Here is a 24,550-nt window from a genome sequence, read left to right as displayed (position 1 = left end):
AGAGGAAGGGAAGCAGGCTCCCCACTGAGCAGAGAGCCCGATGTGGGGCTCGATCCCAGGACCCTGAGATCATGACCTGAGCCGAAGGCAGAGGCTTTAACCCACTGCCCAGGCGCCCCTCCCGCTTCTACTCTTGCTAGGACCTGCACTCCTGCCTCACACATGGCTTATCATACCGATAATGTATGTCCTTCTTATGAAGGTCAAAGAGTCCATTATTTCTCTGGAGTCTCCCAGCCCCACAGATAACCCCTATGGAGTGACTGGGCGAGGTCGTCCTAGGCCACAAGTAAAGATGAAACTCGCTCCTTTTCCATTCCAAGTGTCCCAGAAGCTCTGTTTCTATCTGCTCTCTATATCTTCAATAAACTCTGTTCTCACTTCCTCCTGGCTTGCATTTGATTTCTGTCCTACACGAAATCAAGGACCCTCTTGGTTCATCCTGCGGGCCCCAATCTGGGTCCTCAGATCTAGCCTGCCCGTATCAGTTAGTTCCCAGGCTCACTCTGGACACCAAGTAAACTAGGACCGACAGGACTCTGGGCAGCACAGACATGAATGTCCATCCAGGAGGAAATTCCAGAATGAGAACACTGGATGGGAAGTCATGTAAGGGTTAAGAGTATGAGCTCAGGAATCAGGCTTCCTGAATTCCAGTCCGGGACCCATGTCTTCTGGCTGTGTGGTTTTAGGCCGGTTACTTAACCTCTCTGAGTCTCAATTTCCTCATCACAAACAGAATCTACCTCAAAGCGTTGTCGTGTAGATTAAATGAGATAACGTAGACATGTAAAACGCATTCGATCAATTCTGGCCACTAGTATTATGGTTAGCAAATAGGATCCATATGGAAGAACAAAAGGGGAAGTATTTCTGACACCAGGGGTTTGAGGTATCGAAGTTCTTTATGTTGCGAGTGATAGTAAGCCCACCTCAGACTGGATCAAACGACAAAGGAGACTTCCTGGCCTCTGCCACTGTCATGTTCAGAGATGGGGCAGGCTTCAGAAACGGTTTGAATCAGCAGCTCAATGGCATCATCAAAGACAGAAGTTCTTTGTGTTCCTCACTCTGTCACCCAAGTATCAGCCTTATTCCCCAGAACAGCTTTCCTCCTGGTGGTGGGATGGCTGCCAGCCACCCCTGGGGCTTCGTGCTTCCACGTTCACTTCCAGTGAGAGGAGAAGGGGGAAGTTTACCCTGGCATTCCCAGTGGAGTGCTGAAATTCACTCTCCCTGACTTGGTAATACTAGAAAGGGGCATGGCTATTGGGTAGGCACTCAGCAAGTGGGCATCTAATAAGTCATTGTATCTGGAATGATAGGAATCTGTCAAAAGTATCCCCCAAACTAGATGAAGCCCAGAATGAACGAGAAGTGCCACCAAGAAAACGTGAGGTGCTTAGTACACAGCCGGAGTGTGTGGTGGGTGTCCTTTGTCTCCAGACGCAAAGGCAAATCTATTAATAAAATTCCTTCCTGGCAGCCTTCTCCTGGTGTAGATTCAAGGAAATGTATATTCAAGGGAAGGGGGAGGAAATTTTAGCCACAAAGCTGCAGTCACTAGTGCTGCAAGGTCACCCAGAACGGATGCAATTCCTTAGGGTGAGCAAAAAGTTGTAAAGAGAGAAGAGGCAGAGGCTCTCCAATATCACGGGCCAGAAGCAAAGGAGGAGCTGGCAAAGACGGCCAAGTCAGGGTGGTCAACCCAACTTGAGGAATGCCATGGAAGCCAAATAGAAGAAGTATTTATTAATCTCTTCGGGGAGGCTAGAAGAGGGGAGGCGCAAGGAGGAGCCTGGAATGAGCATGCCACAGGCTCCTTGAAATGTCCCCAGAGAACCCCTCATCCTACCGTCAGTAATAACAGTGAACCAGTCCACCAGGTTCTGGGGGTTCCTCTGGGTCAACCAGCCAGCAGGGCAACTCCTCTTGATACAGATGGCACATCACCATCCAGGATCTCCAGAATTACCAGGATTAGCAGCTTGCAAAGTCTGCGGGTTGGGGCAGGGGGACCCCTGAAGCGGTTCTGAACACGAGTCCCAAGCAGCGGGACCCGAGGGAGAAGTGTCTGGGATACCCAGTTTGTCGCACATACAAACAGGGAGGTGGTTTGTTACAGCAGCTGGGGTTAATCCCCCTGACTCTGATGGTGCTCCCGAAAGTGGGGTGGGGCCCCCAGAGGGAGCTTGTGCAGCTGAGAGGAGTTCACACTGTGCTGAATGCAACCTTTTCTGTTTTCCCATAACTGGACTTAGCTTGGCTCCGGCGAGCCAGGTTCCAGGGGAGCAATGAGTCCGCTCCTCCAAGCTTTCCTCACGAGTCTCCCCTCCTTGCCCACCACTCAGACTCTTCTTCGGGTGTGCAAGAGGCTCTTAGTCCCAGCGCAAGTGCTCCCACTCTCTGGTATATAGGACAGACCATAAGCTTTTGCAATATCTTTTTCCTTTCCCAAATCCCCAACTTGGCAGCAGAAGACTAGTTTGACTTTCGGACATTTGTCTTTCCAAAAGACAGACTGAAGTCTACACAGGAGGTTGAAAAATAGAGAAGTGGCTCTTTCAGGGCTCAACCCACCCCCCCAACCTGCCCTTCCACCATTCTCTTCCCCCACCAAGAACCTTGACGCCTGGGGAAAGAGCAGTGGATAAAAGGAATGAGAAGAGCCGACTTCTCAGTATCACAAACTTTTCTCCACCCCATTAATTTACATCTCCCTGTTGTCCAGGCGGGACTGGAGATGGTTTACACACAAAACAAGATAAAATAACTTTGACCTGAGTAGAAAACAGGACCAAACAGGGAAAGCAGGACGAAAGGGAAGAGAGTGTAAGAAGGATGAGATGCTCCAGGGCTGATCTCCCTTCTGTTGTGGAAGCAGGTGCTGGGAGGGGCTCCCGCTAGCACGGGGCTCACAGACCAGCCTAACTTTGCAACTTCAGGCCCAAGACCTGGGACGAGGGCTGAGTGACGAGGGCTGAGCAGAGTCAGGCCTGTCTGGATCTGGACACGGCAGCTGTTTCATTCGTCACTGTTATATTGCTAACACTTCCTGTAGCATGGCCGTGGGATTTACTGTCCCAAATGCTGCTCAGCATTGCCATCCTCCTCTTCAAAGACTACTCCCAGCAAGCCCCTTTCTTAATTCATAACAGACCCATTGTCCAGAAAGCCCCCAACTCTTGCCCCGTTTATTGCTAAGCCAACTGTCCTCCTGTCCTGTTAGATTGAAATGACTGTCTCAACCAACATCCCTGACTGTGGGGGCTGAGTCTCTGCCCACCGTCTTCCCCAGCACCCCAACATTTGCAGGCCGGATAGGAGGATTCCTGTCCTTATCTGTGGTAGAGACAACATCAGGTGTTTGCCACAGCATCTCCTTTTCCTGGGCTACAAGGGAAAACGCTACATCTCAGGCCCCTTCGAAGTTCATTCTGGGTATTAAGAAAGTGAGCAGAAGAAATGCGGGTCACTACTAGACTGGGCCTTTAAAATATCCTTGCACAACCCTCTGGCAATCTCTTTCCCTTCTGCAGTGACCTCTGGAGAAGCAACCATGTGTCTAAAACGTCAGTGCCAGACAGAAGGATCGAGAACCCTGCCTCTTTTCCCAGAGGAAGCCCACAGCCCAATCCAGGAGAGCCATCTAACCCATGCTGGACTGTCATGTAGGTGATAAATGAAATTTTATTGTGTTAAGTCACTGAGATTGGAGGGTGTTTGTTACAGCAGCTAGCATTAATCACCTTCCTTAATAGGCTATCCAAGTTGTTGATGAAAGCCAGAGCCTGGCCCCATGGCAATCATCAAAATGCCCTAAAATACCATTATGTCATTGGTCAACTTCAGTTCTCCCGTCATGGGTATGGGCAATCATCTCCATCCCTCCAGCAGGCAGTCACCCGCCCCCCGCCTTCGTCATCTGAGGACACCGTGCAGGTATACCCAGAGGCTTTGGGTAGTTTGACACGACATGATTGCAAGATATCGATGCCCAGTTTGGACTCTCTCTACTCAGTCCAGAGTGGCTGGATGTGTCAGGAGGACTTGGCACAGAGAAAGGACACCAATCAGATTTAACCTTACGTCTGGGTTTTCTCCATCAATCCCTTTCTGCCCTCTCTGGCTGTCCTTGGCCAAGGCCACTTACCCAGCTCTTTTTTTTTTTTTTTTAAGATTTTATTTATTTATTTGACAGACAGAGATCACAAGTAGGCAGAGAGGCAGAGAGAGAGAGAGGAGAAAGCAGGCTCTCCACGGAGCAGACAGCCCGATGCGGGGCGGAGAGCCTGATACGGGGCTCGATCCCAGGACCCCGGGATCATGACCCGAGCTGAAGGCAGAGGCTTTAACCCACTGAGCCACCCGGGCGCCCCCACTTACCCAGCTCTTAACACGTCCTGAATAAAAGAATCTTTCAGCCATGCTCTGATAAAATTTCACTATAGCAATGCATTCGTTTGCTAGGAGTACCAAAATAAAACACCACAGACTGGGTAACTTAAACAACAGAAATGTGATGAGGTGGGAAGTCTGGAATCAAGGTGTTGGCAGGGTTGGGTTGGGTTCTCATGAGGCTTGTAGTTGGTGACCTTCTCGGTGTGTCCTCACATAGTCTTTCCTGAGTGAATGCATATCCCTTGGTGTATCTTTGTATCCAAATTTCCTCTTCTCATAGGAAAGCATCCAAGTTGGATTAGCGCCCCCCCCAGTCTCATTTTGACTCCATCACCTCTTGAAAGGAGACACAGTCCCATTTTGAGGTTCCGGGGGTTAAGAATTCAACCAATGGACTCAAAGGGACAAATTTAGCCCCTCTCAGGATCCATTCTGTGGTGTTCAGTCATATTTCTGTGCATTATTTAAGAGGGGGGGGAAATCTGTTCTGGAAGAGTCAGATCAGCTACAACATAGTCTTAACAGGGCACCAGGGTTGGGCTGGATGTTTTCTAGAAGAAAAAAATTGGGAGAAAGGACATTAGGTAAAAACTGAGAAACTCTGAATTAGTTCGTAGTAATGGATCAATGTTAGTTCATTAATCGTGACAGAACCACCATCTTAACCTAAGATATCAGCAGTAAGGGACACTGGATGTGGGGTTCTTTCTGTGAATCTAAAACTACTCTAAATCTAATCTAAAACTACTTTAATAAAAGCTTATGTTTTAAAAGATGGTCTGTAGCTTTGGGAAACACAATTGAATTGTCAGAAGGAAATAATAGTGACTATAACTATAATCATCATCACATAATACGTACCATGTGTCACACTGGGGGCCTTCCTTGAGATTCCCATAAGATCACTTAAGGCAGGGGCACCTGGGTGGGTCGACCGATTAAGGGTTTGGTTTGGGCTCAGGTCATGATCTCAGGGTTGTGAGTTCATGCCCAGAATTGGGCTCCCCACTGAGTGGGGAGTCTGCTTCCCCTCTCCTTCTCCCTCTACCCCCCAGAAAAATGAATAAATCTTAAACAAAAAAAAAAAGATCACTTAGGGCAGCCTTGGGAGGAGAAGGCACTTTCTTCTGTTAGAGGGCTGGGACCTCAGGGTAAGGTTTATTCATGTACTCACTCCTTTTACAAATATTGAACACCCACTCTGCGCCAACTACAATTCTAGGTACAATAGGTACAGCAATGATCGAAACAGAAATCTCTGCCCTCCTGAGGCTTGTATTTTAATGCGTGGGGGCAGACACGAAACAAAATCAATCAGCAAGGAACATGGCATGTGGATGGTAAGAACTGCTAGGAAGAAGCAGATAGCAGAGAAGGAAAGAGAAATAGGATGGAACAGGAGACATCTAAACACATTCAGGAGGTGGGGACAGATTCTAGGGGGAGGGAAGAGCTAGTGCAAAGGCCCTGAGGTCTGTGCAAGAGAGGTGCAAGAGGCCTGAGTGGGTAGAGTCCCACAGGGCATGGTGAGGACTTAAGAGATGGGTTGGGTTTTGAGCGGAGGAGTGACAGGATCTGACTTTGGATTGACCAGATCATTCTGGATTCTATGTTGACTGCAGAGGCCAAGGGAAGACCAGTTAGGAGGCTGGGAGACCAGTCCAGAAGAGGGATGATGGCAACTTGGACCAAGGTGGTGGCAGTGGCAGCAGAGAGCAGCAGGTGTGTTCTGGTTATAATTTGAAGGTAGAAGGCAGCATCCTCAGAATTGGCTGGTGTTTGAGTTTGGCTTGTACAATAAAGTGGGGAGTCAGGGTCACCAGCCCTTCTCAGCAGTGCCCACCCACGCATCTCCAAACATGTGGATGCCCCTTCCTGCCCCCCAGGAAACCCACAGCTTGGCTCAACTTTCTGGAAATACCACGGCACATTTTGAGCCTTTTGGGTCATCCTGGGCCAAGCCTTCGAGAAAGCAGAACGTGAAGCATGAAGCAAAGATCCAGGCTGGACTGCATCGTCCTTCTGTGGTCAATGCCAGGGTCTTGGACCTCTGTGTCTTCCCGAGGTCTGACAGAGGGCGGAGCCTGGGGAGGGTCAAAGCCTACCTCAGCCAATCAGAAGTCCGTGTGACTCGGGTCAGGTCCCTTCATTTCTCTGAAATTCTATCTTCTCCCCTCTAACCTAAAGGAAACAATTCTGACTTTGCTAGGAGAGCACGACAAGCAAATGAGATAGATAAATATGTGTGTGTGTGTGTGTGTGTGTGTGTGTGTGTATACAGTAACACAGTATATATATGTACACATATATATATATGAAAATTACCAGGGTCTGGCTCAGTGTGTCATTTTCCCCATCCCCTTTAAGTTATAGGATTTAGGAATATACCCCTCAAGTAATTCAAGTTTTAAAAATCAGCTTTAGGACGGAGCCTGCGTGGCTCAGTGGATTAAGCCTCTGCCTTCAGCTCAGGTCATGGTCTCAGGGTCCTGGGATCGAGCCCTGCGTCGGGCTCTCTGCTCAGCAGGGAGCCTTCTTCCTCCTCTCTCTCTCTCTCTCTCTCTCTGCCTGCCTCTCTGCCTACTTGTGATCTCTGTCTGTCAAATAAATAAATAAAATCTTCTTTTTAAAAAAATCAACTTTAGGGGCGCCTGGGTGGCACAGTTAGTTAAGTATCTGATGCTTGGTTTCAGCTCAGGTCATGATCCAGGGTCCTGGGATGGAGCCCTGTGTTGGGGTCTGTGCTGAACAGGGTCTGCTTGAGAGTCTCTTCTCCCTCTGCCCCTCCCCCACCCCCGTGCTTGCTCTCTCCCTCTCTCTCTCTCAAATAAATAAAATCCTTAAAAAAAATAAGATAAAATAAAATCAACCTTATTAAGGTATATATAACAAACTGTATGCATATGAAGTCTACAAGTTTTCTCAAGGTCCTTTGCAGCTCACCCTTGCCTCTACCTTGGTCCCAGAAGTCACTGATCTGCTTTCTGATGTTATAGATCAATTTGCATATTATAGAATTTAATATAAATGGAATCATAGAGCTTCTTGTTACCAGCTTCTTTCACTTAACATTTTTCAGGCTTACTTATGTTATGTGTATCAGTAATTCATTTCTCATTATTATAGGGTAGCATTCCATTACAGAGATATGCCCCAGTCCATTTGCCCATAGATCGGTATATAAACTGTTTCCAGCGTGGGGATATTGTGAATAGTGCTGCTATACACATTCAAGTTCAAGTCTGTACATGGACTTACACCGTCATTTCTCTGGGGGACATAAATCCCTAGGATGGGTGGGTTACATAATAAGTGTACATTTAGCTTTTTTTTTTTTTTAATAGGCTCCATGCCCACTGTGGGGCTTGAACTCACGACCCTGAGACTAAGAGCCAAGTGCTCTACCAACTAAGCCAGCCAGACCATCAAGCAGTACTCCATAACGATCTTACCATTTTACACTCCCATCAGCAGGGTCAGATGATGCCATTTTTTACCATCTAGAGGAACATCAGTTTGTTAATGAAGAAAACTAAAGAGGAGTGCCTGGGTGGCTCAGTCAGTTAAACTGTTCTATCAGTCTTGGACCATGCTCTGGGGACACTGTTTCACTCACAGTTTTGGGGTTTTTTTTTCCCCAAAGAGGATATACTGTAGTCTCCCTAGTGGAGTTTATAATGTAAATCAGACTAGAGTATATAAACAGACATCTCTTTCTCTCTCACATACATACACGGTAACCTGGAGCACCTTTGGGTAAGCAAACCCTGGAAAACATCCAGCTCAATCGTCATGACCTACTAAGAGTATCGCCCAGGGGCGCCCAGGTGGCTCCGCCAGTTAAGCATCTGACTCTTGATCTCGGCTCAGGTCCTGATCTCAGGGTCTTGAGTTCAAGCCCCAATTGGGCTCTGTGCTGTGCGTGGAGCCTACTTAAGATTCTCTCTCTCCCTCTCCCTCTGCCACCCCCACCTCTCTCTCTCTCTCTCAAAAAAAAAAAAAAAGTATTGTCCCATCCATCTGATCCCCAGCTCCCACATCCTGGGATTTAATAATGAAAATTTAATTTTAGAATAGTGTTGCATGTGCAGAAAAGCTGGGACAGTGGCTCTCTGTTGCCCCACACCCGACGTCCCCTACTGCTGGCGTCTGACGTTACTATGGTGCATTTGTCACAACTAATGAACTAATGTTGATCCATTGTCATTAATTCTGATTCCTCAGTTTTTATCTGATGTCCCTTCTCTGCCCCGGGATCCCACATGGCAGCTAGTCATTGGTTCTCCTTACGCCCCTCCAGTTTGTGACAGTTTCTCAGAGTTTCCTTGTTTTTGACGACCTTGGCCATTTTGAAGAGTCAGGTATGTTTTGTCTCTATCAGTATGGACCAGTGGATATTCATTTTGTTTGAGTTATAATCCAACACTATGTTATTGACTTTGTTGCTTAAATTGTTCCAGCACTGGCCCTAGGGAGCCCTTTCAGCGGGCTCCTGTGTCCTTTTGACAAACCCCATATTCTTAGAATGTCGCTCCATTTAAATCTGTCTGATGTTTTTTCTCCTCATATTCAGACTGATTATGGGCTTAGGAGAGGAAATTCACAAAAGCAAATGCCATTCTTATTGCAGATCATCGTTCTTATCGCAGATAAAGGGCACGTGCCATCAACCTGATTTCTCCCCGTTGCCGTTAACGTTGATCACCTGTGTGAGGTCGTGTTTGTCAGTTTCTCCAACGTAAAGTATTGTGACCCCCACCCCTTTGTGCCGTCCTCGTTGGAAGGATGTCCCTATGTGCAGCCCACACTTAAACGGGGGAAAGTTATAAATTATGTGGAATTCTTCTGCCTGGGACATATATCTCTTCTTCCCTATTTATTCAACCATTAGTTTACTCAGTATAGACTCACTGATATTTATTTTATACCTTGGGTTTTAATCCAGTATGACATTACTTATTTTTTGCTCAAATTGTCCCTCTTTGACCAACAAAATCTCTCTCAATTTGCTCCTGTGTCCCTTTGACAAGCACGGTCGTTCGTGGGTGCATGCATGCGAGTGTGTGTGTGTGTGTGTGTGTGTGTGTGTTTAGCACTTGTGTACTCTCTGGCCCTAGAAGATGCTCTAGGCTCAGCTTGTGTGCTTCTTGCTCCAGCCCTAGAATCAGTTATTTCTCTAAGGATCCTGGGCTTCTGTTATTGGAGAATGATATTAGAAGCCAAGATCTGGCACTAGATGTGTTCATTGCTGCCAGGGTACCCGGCTTCCACGCCGTCTTGCTGACAGGCTAAGCAGACGTATGTTTGTAGACTAACCTATGTATATACACAGATCTAGAAATAATTCTGTGTGTCCATCTGCAGCTATAGTGAGCTAACCAGGAGCTCATTCTGACGTCCCCAAGTCTAATCCAGGACCGCACGGATGATTCTAGCTTCCCTCTTTGCTTGTCTGTAACTTCCTACTCGGCCAGAGAGAAAGCTGGCCCCCACAGGCCATTTACTTAATTGTTCAATCCCAGTATGCACGTGTGTGATTTCAGAATCGTTAACCTGTACCCCCGTGGGAAGCAGCTTCTCCTGCTAGAGGACGGTGCCGTGTGCGGTTTCATGCGCCTTTAGTTCCGGACGGTACTCACTTCCAAAGGTACTTAGGTGAGCATCTTTTTGCCCGTCCAAACCTTTGTTCCTGGGCTGGATCTCCCCTTCTTCTGACAATAAATCTGATCGTCAGGGCTCCTGCAGTGATATTCTCCGTGAAGACTGGGTCCCCATGCCCCACTGAGTCTCCGCAGTCCCCTCTGCCATCGCTGGACTGAGGGACACCCCCTCACCTCAAAACAGCCTGGATGAACCCTCTTGACCCACCTGCCAAGCTCCATGACCTCACGGGTGGACCCAGCCCGTGGCCCAGCCCCAGGCAGCCTTCACTCCTGTCTGAGCATCGTTGTTCGCCCCCCAGGACCACGCAGAAGGCCCCGGCCACTCTGGGCCCTGGCCAAGCTGTCCAGCCATCCTGCTGGTCTGCCTGGTAACTGGGGCCTTCTCAGGTTACTCGGAGGATCACTTTGCCTTAGAAACTCCAGCTGTCACCTCGGGCGCATCAGTAACTGACGCCAAGGCCCTGAGCAGCAGAGGGCTGGCAACAAGCTAGTGTCCCCAGGCATTCCACAAGCCCTGTGCTCTGTCCCTGCAACCACTGAAATCGCCAGGGAGGAAGGTGAGCAAACCTGGGAGCGCGAGGGTCGGTCCGCAGTATTCTGGGATGGGCGGCCCTGGGATGCCTCCCTCGCATTCCCTGAAAGAGTCAGCCCTGCCAGGAGCCTGGATTCCTGTTTCCAGGTGAAGATGAGAGAGCAGAGAGTGGCCCACACCAGGAGTTCGGGGGGGGGGGGGCTTGAGTCACTTTGCAGGGCTGGGGACACACAGGAGGGCCTGCCATGGTGCAGAAGCCCAGCGGGGTCCAAGTGCCGGCAGCCCCTTTGGCCGTGGGCGCACCGCAGGTTGGTAGAGGTGCTGGGCATTGGCTACTCTGGCCTCTGAGAGGCAGCCTTGCCACAGCTGTGCCCATGGAGGGGAAACGTGGGCCCCAGCCCCAAATTCAGAGTTGCCAGCCAGCCCCTCTTTGATTATGGGGGAGCTAACTACTTCATGGTACAAGAACTGACCTCAGGGCCTCTAAGACGTGGTCATGCCCCCACCCCATCTGGGCCCAGTGCACCCAAGACTCCAGCGAAGCCACCAAGTGAAAGAGTAAGTGTCCCTGAGGCCCCATGGTAGCATGGCCACCTGGTCCCCTGGGATGGGCTCGGGAGTCAGCCAGCCAGCCTCCCTCCACCACACCCAGGTGACAGTGCCCACGCTGTCCTCTGGTGGTCAGGTGATACCGATTCTCCCTGGTTGTCCCTTAAGACCACTTGTTCCTAGTCGACGATGCTGCTGGAACCCCACGTCTCCTCCTCACCCCAACTCCCCAGCCGCTAAGAGGGGTCCAGGTGTCTTGGGAGGGGGAGCTCAGAAAACAAAGCCTTGACACCCATACTACCTACAATTTCAGAGGCTGTCGGTGGGCTGTGGGCATCCCCTGCTCTAAACAGACCTACAGAAACACACATAGATTGTTCCATCTAGGACAGTTACCCTAGACTCCCTGGGCTGTGTTTGTTAACCTCAAAAATAAAAGTTATCTTCCCCGCAAAAATGGGTTAACTCAGAAATGGCAGAGAATAGCAATCCAGGACAAGCAAGCTATGGCAAACACCATAGGCGAGTCCAACAAACAAAGGAGAGGAACTTCACAGAGAAGAACAAGGAAGCTGGGAGGGGTGATTTTGAACAGGAGTCCGCTGGAGAGAAGCGAGAGATGGGGGTGATCACTGTTGTTCATTGGCAAAGTTGCAGGGATGCTCCTTTTCTTGTAGGAGAGACAATGCATGTCTTTTCCTGTTGGCCTTGAAATCGAAGATTTGTTTCTGTTTCATCATTCTTCTGTTGGGCTTTGTAATAGATAATCCTTCCTATAATTGAGGAGTGGTATGGCTCCCCCTTCTGGCCTCCTGACTCTGTTTTAGTGAGGTCTCCCGTTATTAATGTTCACGTTTGTCTTGGGCCCACCTCACCAACCAACACACTCTGGCCTCTTTTGGAGGCCAGAGGCACCCCCCACCCCCAGACCCAGGAGCCCAGGGACCTCCGAGCCAGCCCTACCATGCTTCCCCAAGGAAGTCAAAAAGGAGAGTCATACAATTCAATGGGCAAATATCTGCCAAAGTCAGTAGGAATTTGTGAGCTCCTGTCACTGGGAAGTCCTTTTGTCACGTGGAAGCTGGTGAATTTCAGGCACAGCTGGATCCAGGAGCTGAGACATTATCTTAAGAGCTAATCCTCCACTCCGAGGCAGAGAGAAGCATTGACCCAGCCTGGCGCATCTCCTGGGTCTCTAAGCAGCCCGCGGCACGTCGGACAGGGTCGCCATGAATCCGCCCTTGGGTCTCTCTCCCTCTCCAGCCGCGCCTCCAGCGCCGCCATGCCGGCCACCAACCAGGGCTGGCCCGAAGACTTCGGCTTCCGGCTGGGCGGCTCGGGCCCCTGCTTCGTCCTGGAGGTGACAGAAGGGAGCAGCGCCCACGCCGGGGGTCTGCGGCCCGGGGACCAGATCCTGGAGGTGGAGGGGCTGGCCGTGGGTGGCCTGAGCCGCGAGCGCCTAGTGCGCCTGGCCCGGCGCTGCCCGCGAGTGCCGCCCAGCCTCGGCGTGCTCCCCGGTCCCGAGGGGGACCCAGGCGCCGGATCTGGCCGCGCGTGCCCGACCCCGGCCCTGCGGCCCCTGCGCCCCGGCCGAGGCCTCTCCTTGGGCCGCGAGCTGCTGCGCCTAACCCGCCGCAGGCGCCCGGAGGCCGTGCATCGGGAGCGCAGGCGCAAGGCCCAGGAGTTCAGCCGCAAGGTAGGACGCGGGGGCGAGGGGGGACCCTGGGGGACGCGGTTGGCAGGGTCCCCCGGCAGTGGCGGGGTAGGCCCTTCCGGGGCCTGGAGCGGGCTTGGAGCTGAGGAGACTTCTAGGGACATATTTACCCGAAATATAACGACGTGCAGGCTTCAAGGCCGTGTACCTAATTTTGTGGCCCTGTGTGGTGGTTTTGTCGGGGTGGCTCTTCTCTCTCCTGTACACAGGTGTACAGAAAAGTACATTAAGTAGACAGCTCACTGGGTTTTACAGATGAACGCACCCTCGTGATCACCCCCAGATCAAAATGCGGATCGACAGAATATAGATAATGGTAGAGTGTAGAAAATAGAATGATTCCTTCACCCCAGAAAGTTCCCGCATGCCCCTTTCTCTGTCCACCCCAACAAGAAGTAGTTGCTGTTTTGACTTGCGTCCTCAGAGTTGACTTTTGCCCATTTGTGAACTTTATATTACTGGATACACCGCGCGTTCTCTCTGGTGTTGAGCTTCTTGTACTCAACATTTTGCTGTGACTTTCATCCACGGCGTGTGGCCGTGGGCCATTCCTCCTACTGCCTGTGTTACAAACAGAGTGTCTTAGTCTGTTGCAGCTGCTGCAACAACATACCAGAGACCGGGAGGCTTAGAAACAACAGGGATTTATTTCAGTGTATTTCTCACATTTCCGGAGGCCAGAAGTCCAGGATCTCAGAGCCGGTGGATTCAGTGTCTGGGGAGAGTCACTTTCTGGTCCATAGCTGGTGGCTTCTCACTGTGTCCTCACATGGTGGAAGGAGCAAGGAAGCTCTCTGGGGTCTTTCTTTCTTCTTCTTTTTTTTTTAAATTAATCTACTTGACAGAGGGAGAGAGATCACAAGTAGGCAGAGAGGCAGGCAGAGAGAGGGGAGGAAGCAGGCTCCCTGCTGAGCAGAGAGCCAGATGTGGGGCTCGATCCCAGGACCCTGGGATCATGACCTGAGCCGAAGGCAGAGGCTTAACTCACTGAGCCACCCAGGTGCCTGCCCCTGGGGTCTCTTTTCTAAGGGCACGAATCCCATTCCTAAGGGGTCTACCCTCATGACCTAAGTACCTCCCAGAGGCCCCACCTCCTAATACCATCATTGTTGGGACTTAGGATTTTAAGATATGAATTTGGGAGGAACACAAACATTCAGACAATAGTACCATAGTTTGTGTGTGTGTGTGTGTGTGTGTGTGTGTGTGTGTGTGTGTGTGTTTTCAAAAGAGCGACACTTGTTTCAAGCCCCCACAAAACTGGGAACTGGCCGTGCCTCGCACAGTAGTCTGGCTGGCTGGCTGGTTGGCAACGGGAGGCCCTGGTTCAAGTCTCCCGACCTTCCAGAGGCATTTCCTGGAAGGTGGAAAGTAAGGGCTTCGCTGAGGACTGAGAGTGAAATCCTGGAATGGCCAACATCCTTAGCCACAAGAGGAGTCCAAGGTCTGAGTCACCTTCAGGAAGCAAGGGGTGGCCATCAGGAGAGGTAGAGACCCAGAGCTGGAAAATAACATCTAAGGATGAAGTTGTCCTCGGGCCAGAATCCTGAGCAATGCCTGATTTGCAGAAACCTGGCCCTTTTCTGGACAAATCCAGGGAAATCCAAGAAACCTGGAGGTAACACAGTCGGGAAGGAGGCTGACCAGTACGGTCCTACCTACTGGGGGCCCCTGAAAGGTGTCACCGCAGCAACTTCCTCAGGCCCTCCGCCCTCATGTACTGTCCTCCAGGGCCTTTAGATGTGGGGAGTCCAGCCCAACATCTTAGAAACTCGGTTCGATGACTGGGACACTCAAGTTCACAGACACCCTCCCTCCTCCTCCCTGGAAAGGGCACTGCTGATTCGTCCTCTTGGCAGAGCATGACCAAGAAGTTTGGGGGGGCAGATGGGGAGCTCTGCTCTTAGAGAACTGACCCCCAGCCCACTGCCCAGGTATCAGATCTCCATTCACCTGGCCTTCTCCAGTGCCCAGGCTTGGTCCAGTCCTCCCCTCTTCTAAACTGAACCCCCTCAAGAACCGCACCTCCACCACATGCCCTGGCACGACCCCTTGTCTGGGTAGGACCCCAGCTTGAACCTTTCAGCCCATGACCCCAGAACAAGCCAGCCTCGGTAGCCAAGTGTATGCAGTCGCTCACACATGCACACACGACCCAGCTCTGGACTCCCTAGGTCACCACTGTCCAGCTCCCCGAAGATGCGGCTTGCTTTCTATCCCCAGAGCAGGCTCTGCTGTTATAACAAACATCAAACATCTTGGTGCTTTTGCACACGCCACCCATCTGCACAAAGTCCTCTAAAAGTGCAAGCATTCTCTGGGCTGGCTGACCTCTGCACGAGGCCTCAACGTGCCAGGCACCCCCATCTCAATGTGTAGCTTCAGGAGCTTCTGTAGGGGAGGAAGAGCATGCAGAAACGTGCACATCGCCTCTTAAGGACTTCAGAGAGGGAGCGAAGCACTGCACCTACAGCCGGTGCTCCTTGGCCAGAACGAGGCACGCTACTGCTCCCAAAGGGTGCTGGGAAATGCCGTCTTCTGTGCGCCCAGGGAGCAGAGGGGAGCTAGCAATACTATAGAGCATGAGTGGTTCGGTCCTTCCCAGCTGCTGTAACAGGATACCAAACTGGGTGGCTTAAAAACCCCAGGAATGTATTTTCCACCACTCCGGAAGCCAGATACCCAAGATCAGGGTCCCAACATGGTGGAGAGAGGGCTCTCTTCTGGGTAGCAGACCTCCTGTGTCCTCACGGGAGGGAAGGAGCTGGGAGCTCTCTGGGCTCTCTTCCATCAGGGCACTGACCCCGTTCACAAGGACCCCACCCTCATGGCCTCATCCCCTCCCAAAGGCCCCACCTCCCAACACCATCACCTTGGACAGCAGGTTTGCAACATAGGAATGGGGGGGGGGGGTTACCACCATTCAGACCGCAGCATCTAGTAATGTCTGTAATTCCAGATGCCCTGCTGCAGAACCCAAGCCCTGTCCCAGACGCCATCCGACCCCCGGAGAGTTGGACGGGGCCACGGTCAGAGCCACCAGAAGGGCAAGGTGGACCGCAGACCTAGCCACAAGGCAGGGCCGGGAAGAGACTGGCTGTCCAGGCCGTCCAGGTTGTGCGTGCTGGCTAGGGGGAGTGGGAGTGGTGGGTTCTGGTTCGAGCTCACCAAGCTCACCTCCAAAAACTGGGAGCAAATCCCTAGAAGACACTGCCTCCGACAAGCAAGGGCTTTCTGACAGTGAGCTCCCGGGTTCTCACCGGCGCTCTCCCTGCCCCAGTTTTTCCTCCTTGAGGATTCTGATAGTTAATGGAAAATCCATTAGCGTCCCGTGATGGCGCCTCGCTCCTAGATGTAGGTTGAGAGCATTTGGGTAAGAGCTGACACCAAATCCTCGCTGTGGCACAGGCCCCATGGGGGAGGAACTATTTTTTCCTCTTTCTTACATAAAACGTCTTTCCAGCCAGCCATGTTCTCCTTTGAATTGAGGCTGCCGCTGACTTTGACTGCAAAACCACTAACCTTCCTCGGCACCGTGGGTGCATGGGGATGGGCTGCTGGTGCTGCGGCCTGCCCTCCTCACCGCCAGGGAAACTGAGGCCCTTGCGGAGCTGAAGGAAAGGCAGCGAGAGGACAGCCGGCCCTCTGTGGCTCTTGGGTTGAGCTCCGTAAACATTCACTGAGGACCTGCTATGGGCCAAGCCCTGTGCTTGGGGGCTGGGCGGGAGCAAGATCTCAGGTCTGGGTCTCAGGTCGTCCCATCAGATCATGTCAGGTAGAGACAGCAACACAGGCTTTGTGGGGTGCACATTCTAGGACTCAGGCATGAGGCCCCCAAAGCCCCTTGCTTCTTTCACCACCTCTGGAAAGCCGGCCTCAATCCCCTTGTGCAAGTGTGTAGGGAGGAGTTGGCCATGCAGATCTGAAACTCTGGAGCATGCTGTGGGCGGAGGATCAAGGTCCAGAAATCACCTTCAGGAGTCCTTGCCCAGAGAATGGCCACGGAGTGCCACCAGTAGGGGGCGCCCTGCAATGGGTCAGGGCGGTTGTATAGAAATAACAAGTGGAGACAGCTCTGGGCCAGGAAAATGAACAGGATGCTCGGGTTGCAGGGCAAGACGGACTTTATGTATTCACGTATTTACAGGTAGGGAGACACTCGGACATTTATGTAAGCTGAAGGGAAGGAGGCAGTAGAGACGCTGAAATCGATGTATTTCACCATTACTGATGGTGGACCTGTGATGTCTCAGGGCCCCGGGAGATGGCTATGATGAGGATAAGCAGGGGACCTGCTCCCACGCAGCGGGTGTCCCTGTGGGGGAGAAGCCAGCGAGGAAGTGGACAAACGTATAAGCAAGCTATCTAGGGCTCATGATCAAGGATGTGAAGAAATAAACAGGAAGATGAGAGAGAGAGATAGGGGCCACTTGACCAGGGTGGTCAGGAAGGCTCCTGAGGGGGTGAGTTTGAGCTGAGAGCCAAGTGACAAGTAGGTGGAGGAAGAGAAAGCAGGGACCGGTGGGGCAGTGGGGTGTCTGTGGACCGGAGGGTCGACCTTGGCCAGGAAGGGGGGAGGTCTTCATGCTCTGCCAGTGGAGGGTGGTGGGGAAGGATGCTGTGTGGGGACGTTGGGGGTGGGTGGAAGGGGATGAAGCTGAACAGCCCTACCTCTGGCTGAGGTTGCGCCCACCCTCCCCCCAGAGAGAGGCACGGCAAACCCACACACTCCACCACCCAGCCCCCCACCTCTGCTTCTGGGTCAGCTCAGGGCATCGGTGTCCAGACACACCGCAGACCCCTGACTATCAAGGGACGGCTCTCGTGGAGTACGGACAGACCAGACAGACAATGCTTAACTGCTGCTTAAACAAAACGTAACCGTTTCAGACCCCAAAGCCGCATATTGTATGATTCCATTCACAGGAAGTATCCAGTATTAGCAAATCCATGGAGACAGAAAACAGATTAGTGGTTGCCAGGGGCTGGGGAAGCAGGGGTGGGGGTGGGTGGGTAGGGAGTGATTACTTCGTGGGTACAGGGCTTTCATTTGGGAGAGTATGAAAATATTCTGGAACTGGATGGTGGTGATGATTACAGCATGCTGTGGAACGTAACTTAATGCCATTGTACATGTTAAAATGGTTACAACGGTTGTTATATGTTATGTGCATTTTTACAACAGTAAAAAATAAAGGGAAAAAAAGGAACAGTGATAACATGCCTTCCTTTTCCTGACTGTATAAGTCCTATAAGCTCACTATAGAAAAGATAGAAACCACTGGCTTATTTTTAAAAAAAGCCAAATTACTGTAAAACTTAGTACATATTTCCAATTCATAGACACATGTGTAATCATATGTGTCTAAAAATATAACACCGTGTATTCCATTTGTAAACCATTTTTCTCACCTGTTTATCGCAATTTTTGCATACTTTATAACAGGTTTAGGGATGCCTGGGTGCCTCAGTCGATTAAGTGGCTGCCTTCAGCTCAGGTCATGATCCCAGCGCCCTGGGATCGAGTCCCACATCCGGCTCCTTGCTCAGCAGGGAGCCTGCTTCTCCCTCTGCCTCTGCCTGACACTCTGCCTGCCTGTACTCTCTCTATCTCTCTGACAAATAAATACTTTATAACAGCTTTATTGAGATAGGTTCACGTGTCATACCATCTACTCATTTAAAGTGTACAATCCAGTGGTTTCGGGTGAATCCACAGATTTGTGGAACCATCACCATGATCAATTTCAGAACACGCTACTCACACCAAAAAGTATCCCCACACCCTTAGCCATCACTCTCGGTTTCATGGTTTCACTTTTTATTTAGGATTTATTTATTTTAGGGACGTCTGGGTGGCTCAGTTGGTTAAGCGGCTGCCTTCAGCTCAGGTCATGATCCCAGCGTCCTGGGATTGAGTCCCACATCAGGCTCCTTGCTCAGCAGGGAGCCTGCTTCTCCCTCTGCCTCTGCCTGCCGCTCTGCCTGCCTGTGCTCACTCTCGCTGACAAATAAATAATAAAATCTTTAAAAAAATTATTAAAAGATTTATTTATTTTAGAGAGAGAGTGAGCAGGCCGGGGGGCGGGGCAAAGGGAGAGAATCCTCGAGCAGACTCCTCATTGAGCGTGGAGCCCAGCACAGGGCTCGATCCCAGGACCTTGAGATCATGACCCGAGCTGAAATCAAGAGTCGGACACTCAACCGATGGAGCGACTCAGGTGCCCCTCATGGGTTTATTTATTTATTTATTTGAGTGAGAGAGGGAGAGAGAGAACAAGCAGCGGGAGGGTTGGGGACAGGCAGAGGGAGAAGCGGATTCCCCGCTGAGCAGGGAGCCTGATACGGGACTTGATCCTAGGACCCTGGGATCATGACCTGAGCTGAAGGCAGACACTTAACTGACCGAACCACCCAGGCGCCTCAGCGCCTCATGGTTTTCAATAAATATCTATAGCATCGTTCTTCCTGGCCATAAAGTACCACACTGCATCAAATTGAAAACGGTCAGTTGCAAGACATCCCATTGTTTAAATCACAAAAAGAGGAATGCCCCTGGCAATAAACCCATGACACGTGCTACCTTATCACCTACTTGTCACTTAATTTCATTAGTTATTAGAAGAGGACTTTAGACTTACATGAACATATTCAGCACCAGCAGTGCCCATAAGTCAGTGTAAGTAACAATAGGAACAACTACGATCACATCCATATACACCCACAGGAACGACACATACTGATTTTGGAGATGTTAGAATATGAAAAAATGGGGGCACCTGGGTGGCTCAGTGGGTTAAAGCCTCTGCCTTCAGCTCAGGTCATGATCCCAGGGTCCTGGGATCAAGCCCCACATCGGGCTCTCTGCTCAGCGGGGAGCCTGTTTCCTCCTCTCTCTCTCTCTCTGCCTGCCTCTCTGCCTACTTGTGATCTCTGTCTGTCAAATAAATAAATAAATAATCTTTAAAAAAAAAAAAAAAGTTCAGCCCTTTAGCCTTCACCCCAACCCATGCTGGATACTGTTTCTGTTTAAAAAAAACAAAACAAAAAAAAGAATATGAAAAAATGCTCACCCCAGAATCAACAATATCCGGTACTACAGTGTGTCAAATGAACTTGGCTCTCAGACAACAGACATTGACTCTGCTCACTTAGGCAGGAAAGGGATCTGTGGGAGGAACAGTTTGCGGAATCCACGCTGAAGATCCAGCCTTAGAACCAGGACAGGTTCCAGTAACGAGGAGTCCATTTGTCCTGCATCACGCGGTCAGGAAGAGTCCGCTCCGGGTGCACTGCGGGGCTCGGCCACCACCCTCAGCAAGCTCTGCTGTCCCCGAGTCTCCGCATCATTTTTTCAAGAGCCAAAACCCTGGACCAGAGCCTCCAAATGCCCAAGGCTACAACACTAACTGCCAGGGTCCCACCTCGCTCAGAGTCTGGGGTTTCTTCCTTTCTTAGCTGAATAGCCAGGACTGCAAATATCCCCCAGATGGATGTGCTGACATTATTTATTGCATATTATTAGATAGCGATATTGCTTCCAATGTCTCCGTATTACAACAACCCAGAGGTGAGCCTCTTCACTCAAATGTTGTGCACCACCCTGTCTTTCAGGACATCTCTAGGATACGTTCCTAGATCACTGGGTAAGAGGACGGGTGCATTTTTAGACCCTGGACACGTTTACCAGAGCTTGCCTCCAGAAACATGGTGCCCATTTGCACGCCCCTTTCCAGCAGCTGCGTGGGCTCCTCTGATTAGATGTACCTAGATTGGTGTCAGCTGGTTTGTGCACAGAGCAGAAGAAAGCAGAAATCCCGAGGGAGCACAGAGGGAGCCCAAGTTCAGGGCTAGGCACACACTCCGGGGCTTCTCTGTGGAGCCAGAATGTTCTCTGTGGGATCTCTCAGCGAACAGTGTGGTGGAAAGAAGTATAGCATTATAATAAAAGTGACTAGCAATTACTGAGCGCCTGGCACATGGTAAAGCCCTTGTATTGATTCCTTTGATTGTTATAAGACTCGGTAGAAGGGCTGTCTCTAAGTTTGAGTCATGACCCCCTTGGCCTTGGGCAGGTCACCTCCACCTACACCAGCCTCCGTGTGCTTAGATGTACATGAAGATACTACCCACGTCGCCTTGTCTGTCTGTTATGAGGCTGGAAGTGTGATTTGGGTAGAGAGGTCACCTCTCTACCCCGGCAGGGCTCCCATGTCAGGTGTCCCATGGAGGTAAACCGAGGAAGCAAGGGAAGGAGGTGAGCAGTGTTCTGCTCTGGTCCCGGTGGTCACTCACCAGGCCTGTCCTCGCAGGTGGATGAGATCTTGGGGGACCAGCCGACTGCCAAGGAACGAGTGTTTGCCGCCCTGAAGCAGTTTGCAGCCGAGCAGCGGGTGGATGACCTGGTGTGGGCACTGACCCTGGAGCTGCCCCGCGACGCCTGCACGCCCCTCCTGGACAACCTCAGGTACCTCGGTTAGGGGGAGGAAGGGGCAGGCAGGGTGTGGCTTGCTCAGAGGCGTCCAACGACGACCCAGTCCCAGGGCATTGCTGTGAGTGAGAACGGAAGTACTGCTGGGACAGGCTGCAGACAGGACCCACCTCCTGCAGAAAGGACATCCCCATGCTAGACAGAGTGTGTGCTCTCTCCCTTTGGATGATGTCAGCTGTGTGCCCAGGACCTCGCCAGGGGCCTAGGGGAGCCCTCTCCAGCTGAATCATCCCAGCGCTATTATTATCCCCATTTCTCGGAGGCAAACAGTCTCAGAGAGGTTAAGAGGCTGGCCCAAAAGTCACACAGCAAATGAGTGGCTGGCAGAGGACCGCGAACCCATCAGCTCTGCACTTTCTGTTCTTTTGCTCAGTTTTGGACCCTGTAAGTTTATCCTTTAGGAAGAAAAATTCCTGGTGGATTGACACCTGGAGCCCCCACACCCATCCACTTTCCTGCCGGGGCATCACTGCGTGGCACAGTGCAGCTTTGATGAGCCCCCCACTGGGCCTGAGTGATGCCTTCCCTGTCGGGATCCTGTGGGGGGTGGGGGGGTGGCACCCTTCTCTTCTCACCCTGTCTCCAGGGCCTGCGACTTCTGCCCCCCCACTTCCTGGGCTCAGCCCGCCCCCTCCCCTTGCTGCCATTCACCCTGCAGCAGCCTGCCCCTCCCTCTGGGCCTGGCCAATGTCAGGGATGGGGCTGGCCACCACCCCCCAAAGCCCGGGCGCAGCGGCTCGGCTCTGCAGCCGAGCACAGAAGGCCACCGAAAGAGGCCACCATGAGCTGCCTGGGGTGAGTTAGGGGCCTGCCCCTTGCTAGGAAAATCCAGAGAGAGAGAAAAAAAAAAGTTATTTCTCCAGCCTAATTTACAGTGGAGATGATGCACTGGTGATGAGGGCTCCCTGGGGAGGTGATGGATGGGCAGCCCCCCACTCCACCCATCTCTACCAGGGCTGGGCCAGGGATACCGGCGGCAGCTGGCTGTCCCCTGGGAAGTTGGCACGTGCGTGTCGCAAGGCTGCTAGCAGCCAGTCTCAGCTGGAGGTCCTCTTGGTCCTCTTCACCTCCCTTCGGAGCTGCCCTGGCTTCCGTCTGTGTCGCCTCTGCCTCTCCGGATAGCCTGTCTGCTTCCCCACGCTTGCTTTCCTGTCCGCAGTTCCTCCCCAAGCCACCACCGGCAGCGGGTCAGGAAGAGCCAGGGTGGGGGAGGCGTCCCCTTTGGCGTGCTGGATTTGGAGCCTGGGAAGCGGGAATCCTGGCCACCTCGGGCTGCCCGGTCCCCGCGGCATTCCCGGGGCACTGCTGGGGAGGATGAAACAGCAACCTCTATTGTCAGCGCGTGTCAGTGTCAAGTACGACTGGACAAGTGGGGCGGAGGCTGGAGGAGGGGGCGGTGCCCAGCTGGGCTCTGCAGGGAGAGGGGTGCCTTGGCAGTGGGGCTTCAGCCACCCCGACCCCCACTTCCTTCCTCTCCATCTCCCCACCCCCATCGGCACCACCAGGGTCTGGCGGCCCACATGCTGGGTTCCAGGGTTGCAATAGCGATCCCCATGCAGAACCTTCTATTGAAGAGCTCTCAGGGGGCAGGGAGGAGTCACAGATACAGTCATCTGTGATTCTGAGACCTGGATGCCAGCTGCCCAGGGCCAACTTAGCGGGGGGGGGGGGGGCAATCAGGGTGGGCTCCCTGGAGGAGGCAGCAGGTGCCACCACTGTGGCTTAATGAATCTTAGAGTCTGGCAGTATGTCCTATGGGGGTGGAAAGACAGACACTAAGAAGAGTTCATCAGGGCCAGGCATCTAGCCACAGAAGTGAACGATACCACAATAAGAGTGGGGCCACTCAGTACCCAACACTGAGTACTTAACAGTACTGGGCTGTGAACCACCTTGCCTAGGATGGGTGGGCACAAAGAGTGACAGTTGTGGCCTTAGGATGGCCCACTGAGGAGAGACAGGGTTTACATTAGACCATGAGTGCAAACAGTAGCTGAAGCAGTGTGTGTGTGTGTGTGTGTGAGAGAGAGAGAGAGAGAGAGAGAGAGAGATTGGCAGAGGCTGGAACCCACCCAAGTCATTGTGTGATCTCTGAGAGGTGGTCCCAGTGGCCAAATCAGAAAGCTTGCGGAGAAAGAAGGAGCAGTGAGACCATGAAGCACAGTAGCCACGTGTGGCTTTTTAAAATTAAATTTGATGAATCCTAAATAAAATTGGAAATTCAGCTTCTCAGTCTTGCTAGCCACGTATGACTCGTGGCCACCACGCAGGACAGTGCACGTTTAGAATATGCCCATCATCAAAAAAAAGTTCCCCTGGATGGTGCTGCCTTGAGCATAAGATTTGGGTCAGTGGTGATAATGGAAGCAAAGGGTCTCATCTTTCCCCATGACGGCAGCTCACCCTGCAGCTCAGAGCTTAATTTAGGTCTATCCCCGAAGGGATCCCAGTTTGATGAAGTGATAAAATGACTTTCTAATTAGGACAGGCCAGTCCAGGCAGCTTGGGAAGTGTGACGTGGTTAGGAGGGAGCAGGAAAGCAAAGGGAGCTGTACGGTCTGCAGGGGGGGTGGGGGGTGGTTCAGGAAACCTGGAAGGGGAGGGAGGGGCCGGCAGGTGGGAGAAGGAAGCGCAGGGACGGTGCTGGAGGGAGCTGGGGTGTGGAATCCCCACAGACCTCCCTTGGACCCCCAGGTCCCCTCACGGACTGTGCAACCTTGAGCAGGTTCATTGACCTCTACAGTCCATCTGTAAAATGGGGTTGGTCATGCTTATGTGTTCCCAGCAGGGTTCTTGGGAGGAAATCTCAGAAATGGACCTTGCCAACTGGAAGCAGAAAAGAGATTAGCTGATAATCTGGGGGGAGGGTGCGAGGGAACACCTGTGCTCCCTCCATCCCCCTCTGCTTTGGGGACCAGTGTCGGAGACACCGTAATACAAAGAGATCGGGAGAAATCTATGAAATGACAGGACGTGGTATGTTCTCAGGGAAGGTCTCTTTCTCCCTAGAGCACATTTCTCAGCTGTGGCACTTTTGACATTTGGGGCCCAATAACCCTCTGTGGTTGGGGTCTGCCCTGTGTCTTTTAGGATATTCAGCAGCACTAGATCCCGGTAGCACATTCCCCATCCTAATTGTCATTTTGTGACCACCGAAACTGTCTCCAGATAATGCAAATGTCCCCTGAGGAGAGGGCAAA

The 24,550-nt window shown here is 51.8% G+C and overlaps 1 protein-coding gene across 3 annotated transcripts in view; it reads left to right on the top strand.

Moving 5' to 3' along the window:
- Positions 1–12,427: 12,427 nt before the first annotated feature.
- GRID2IP (Grid2 interacting protein) overlaps positions 12,428–24,550 on the top strand; it is a gene marked incomplete at both ends in the record, with an annotated part of 33,249 nt that continues 21,126 nt past the window's right edge. For 2 of the 3 annotated variants that reach the window (XM_080830582.1, XM_080830581.1), the window contains 2 exons: positions 12,428–12,841; positions 21,172–21,326. In XM_080830582.1, the coding sequence (XP_080686708.1) occupies positions 12,428–12,841; positions 21,172–21,326 (569 nt within the window). Of the gene's footprint in view, positions 12,842–21,171; positions 21,327–22,131; positions 22,146–24,550 lie in introns of those variants that run through there. The other variant, XM_080830585.1, reaches the window with a different exon arrangement.

The sequence above is a fragment of the Martes martes genome, assembly GCF_963455335.1.
Source record: "Martes martes genome assembly, chromosome: 18".
NCBI classification, from domain to species: domain Eukaryota; kingdom Metazoa; phylum Chordata; class Mammalia; order Carnivora; family Mustelidae; genus Martes; species Martes martes.
The sequence above is the reverse complement of the archived record's forward strand: the minus strand, read 5'-3'. Positions and strand labels throughout refer to the sequence as shown.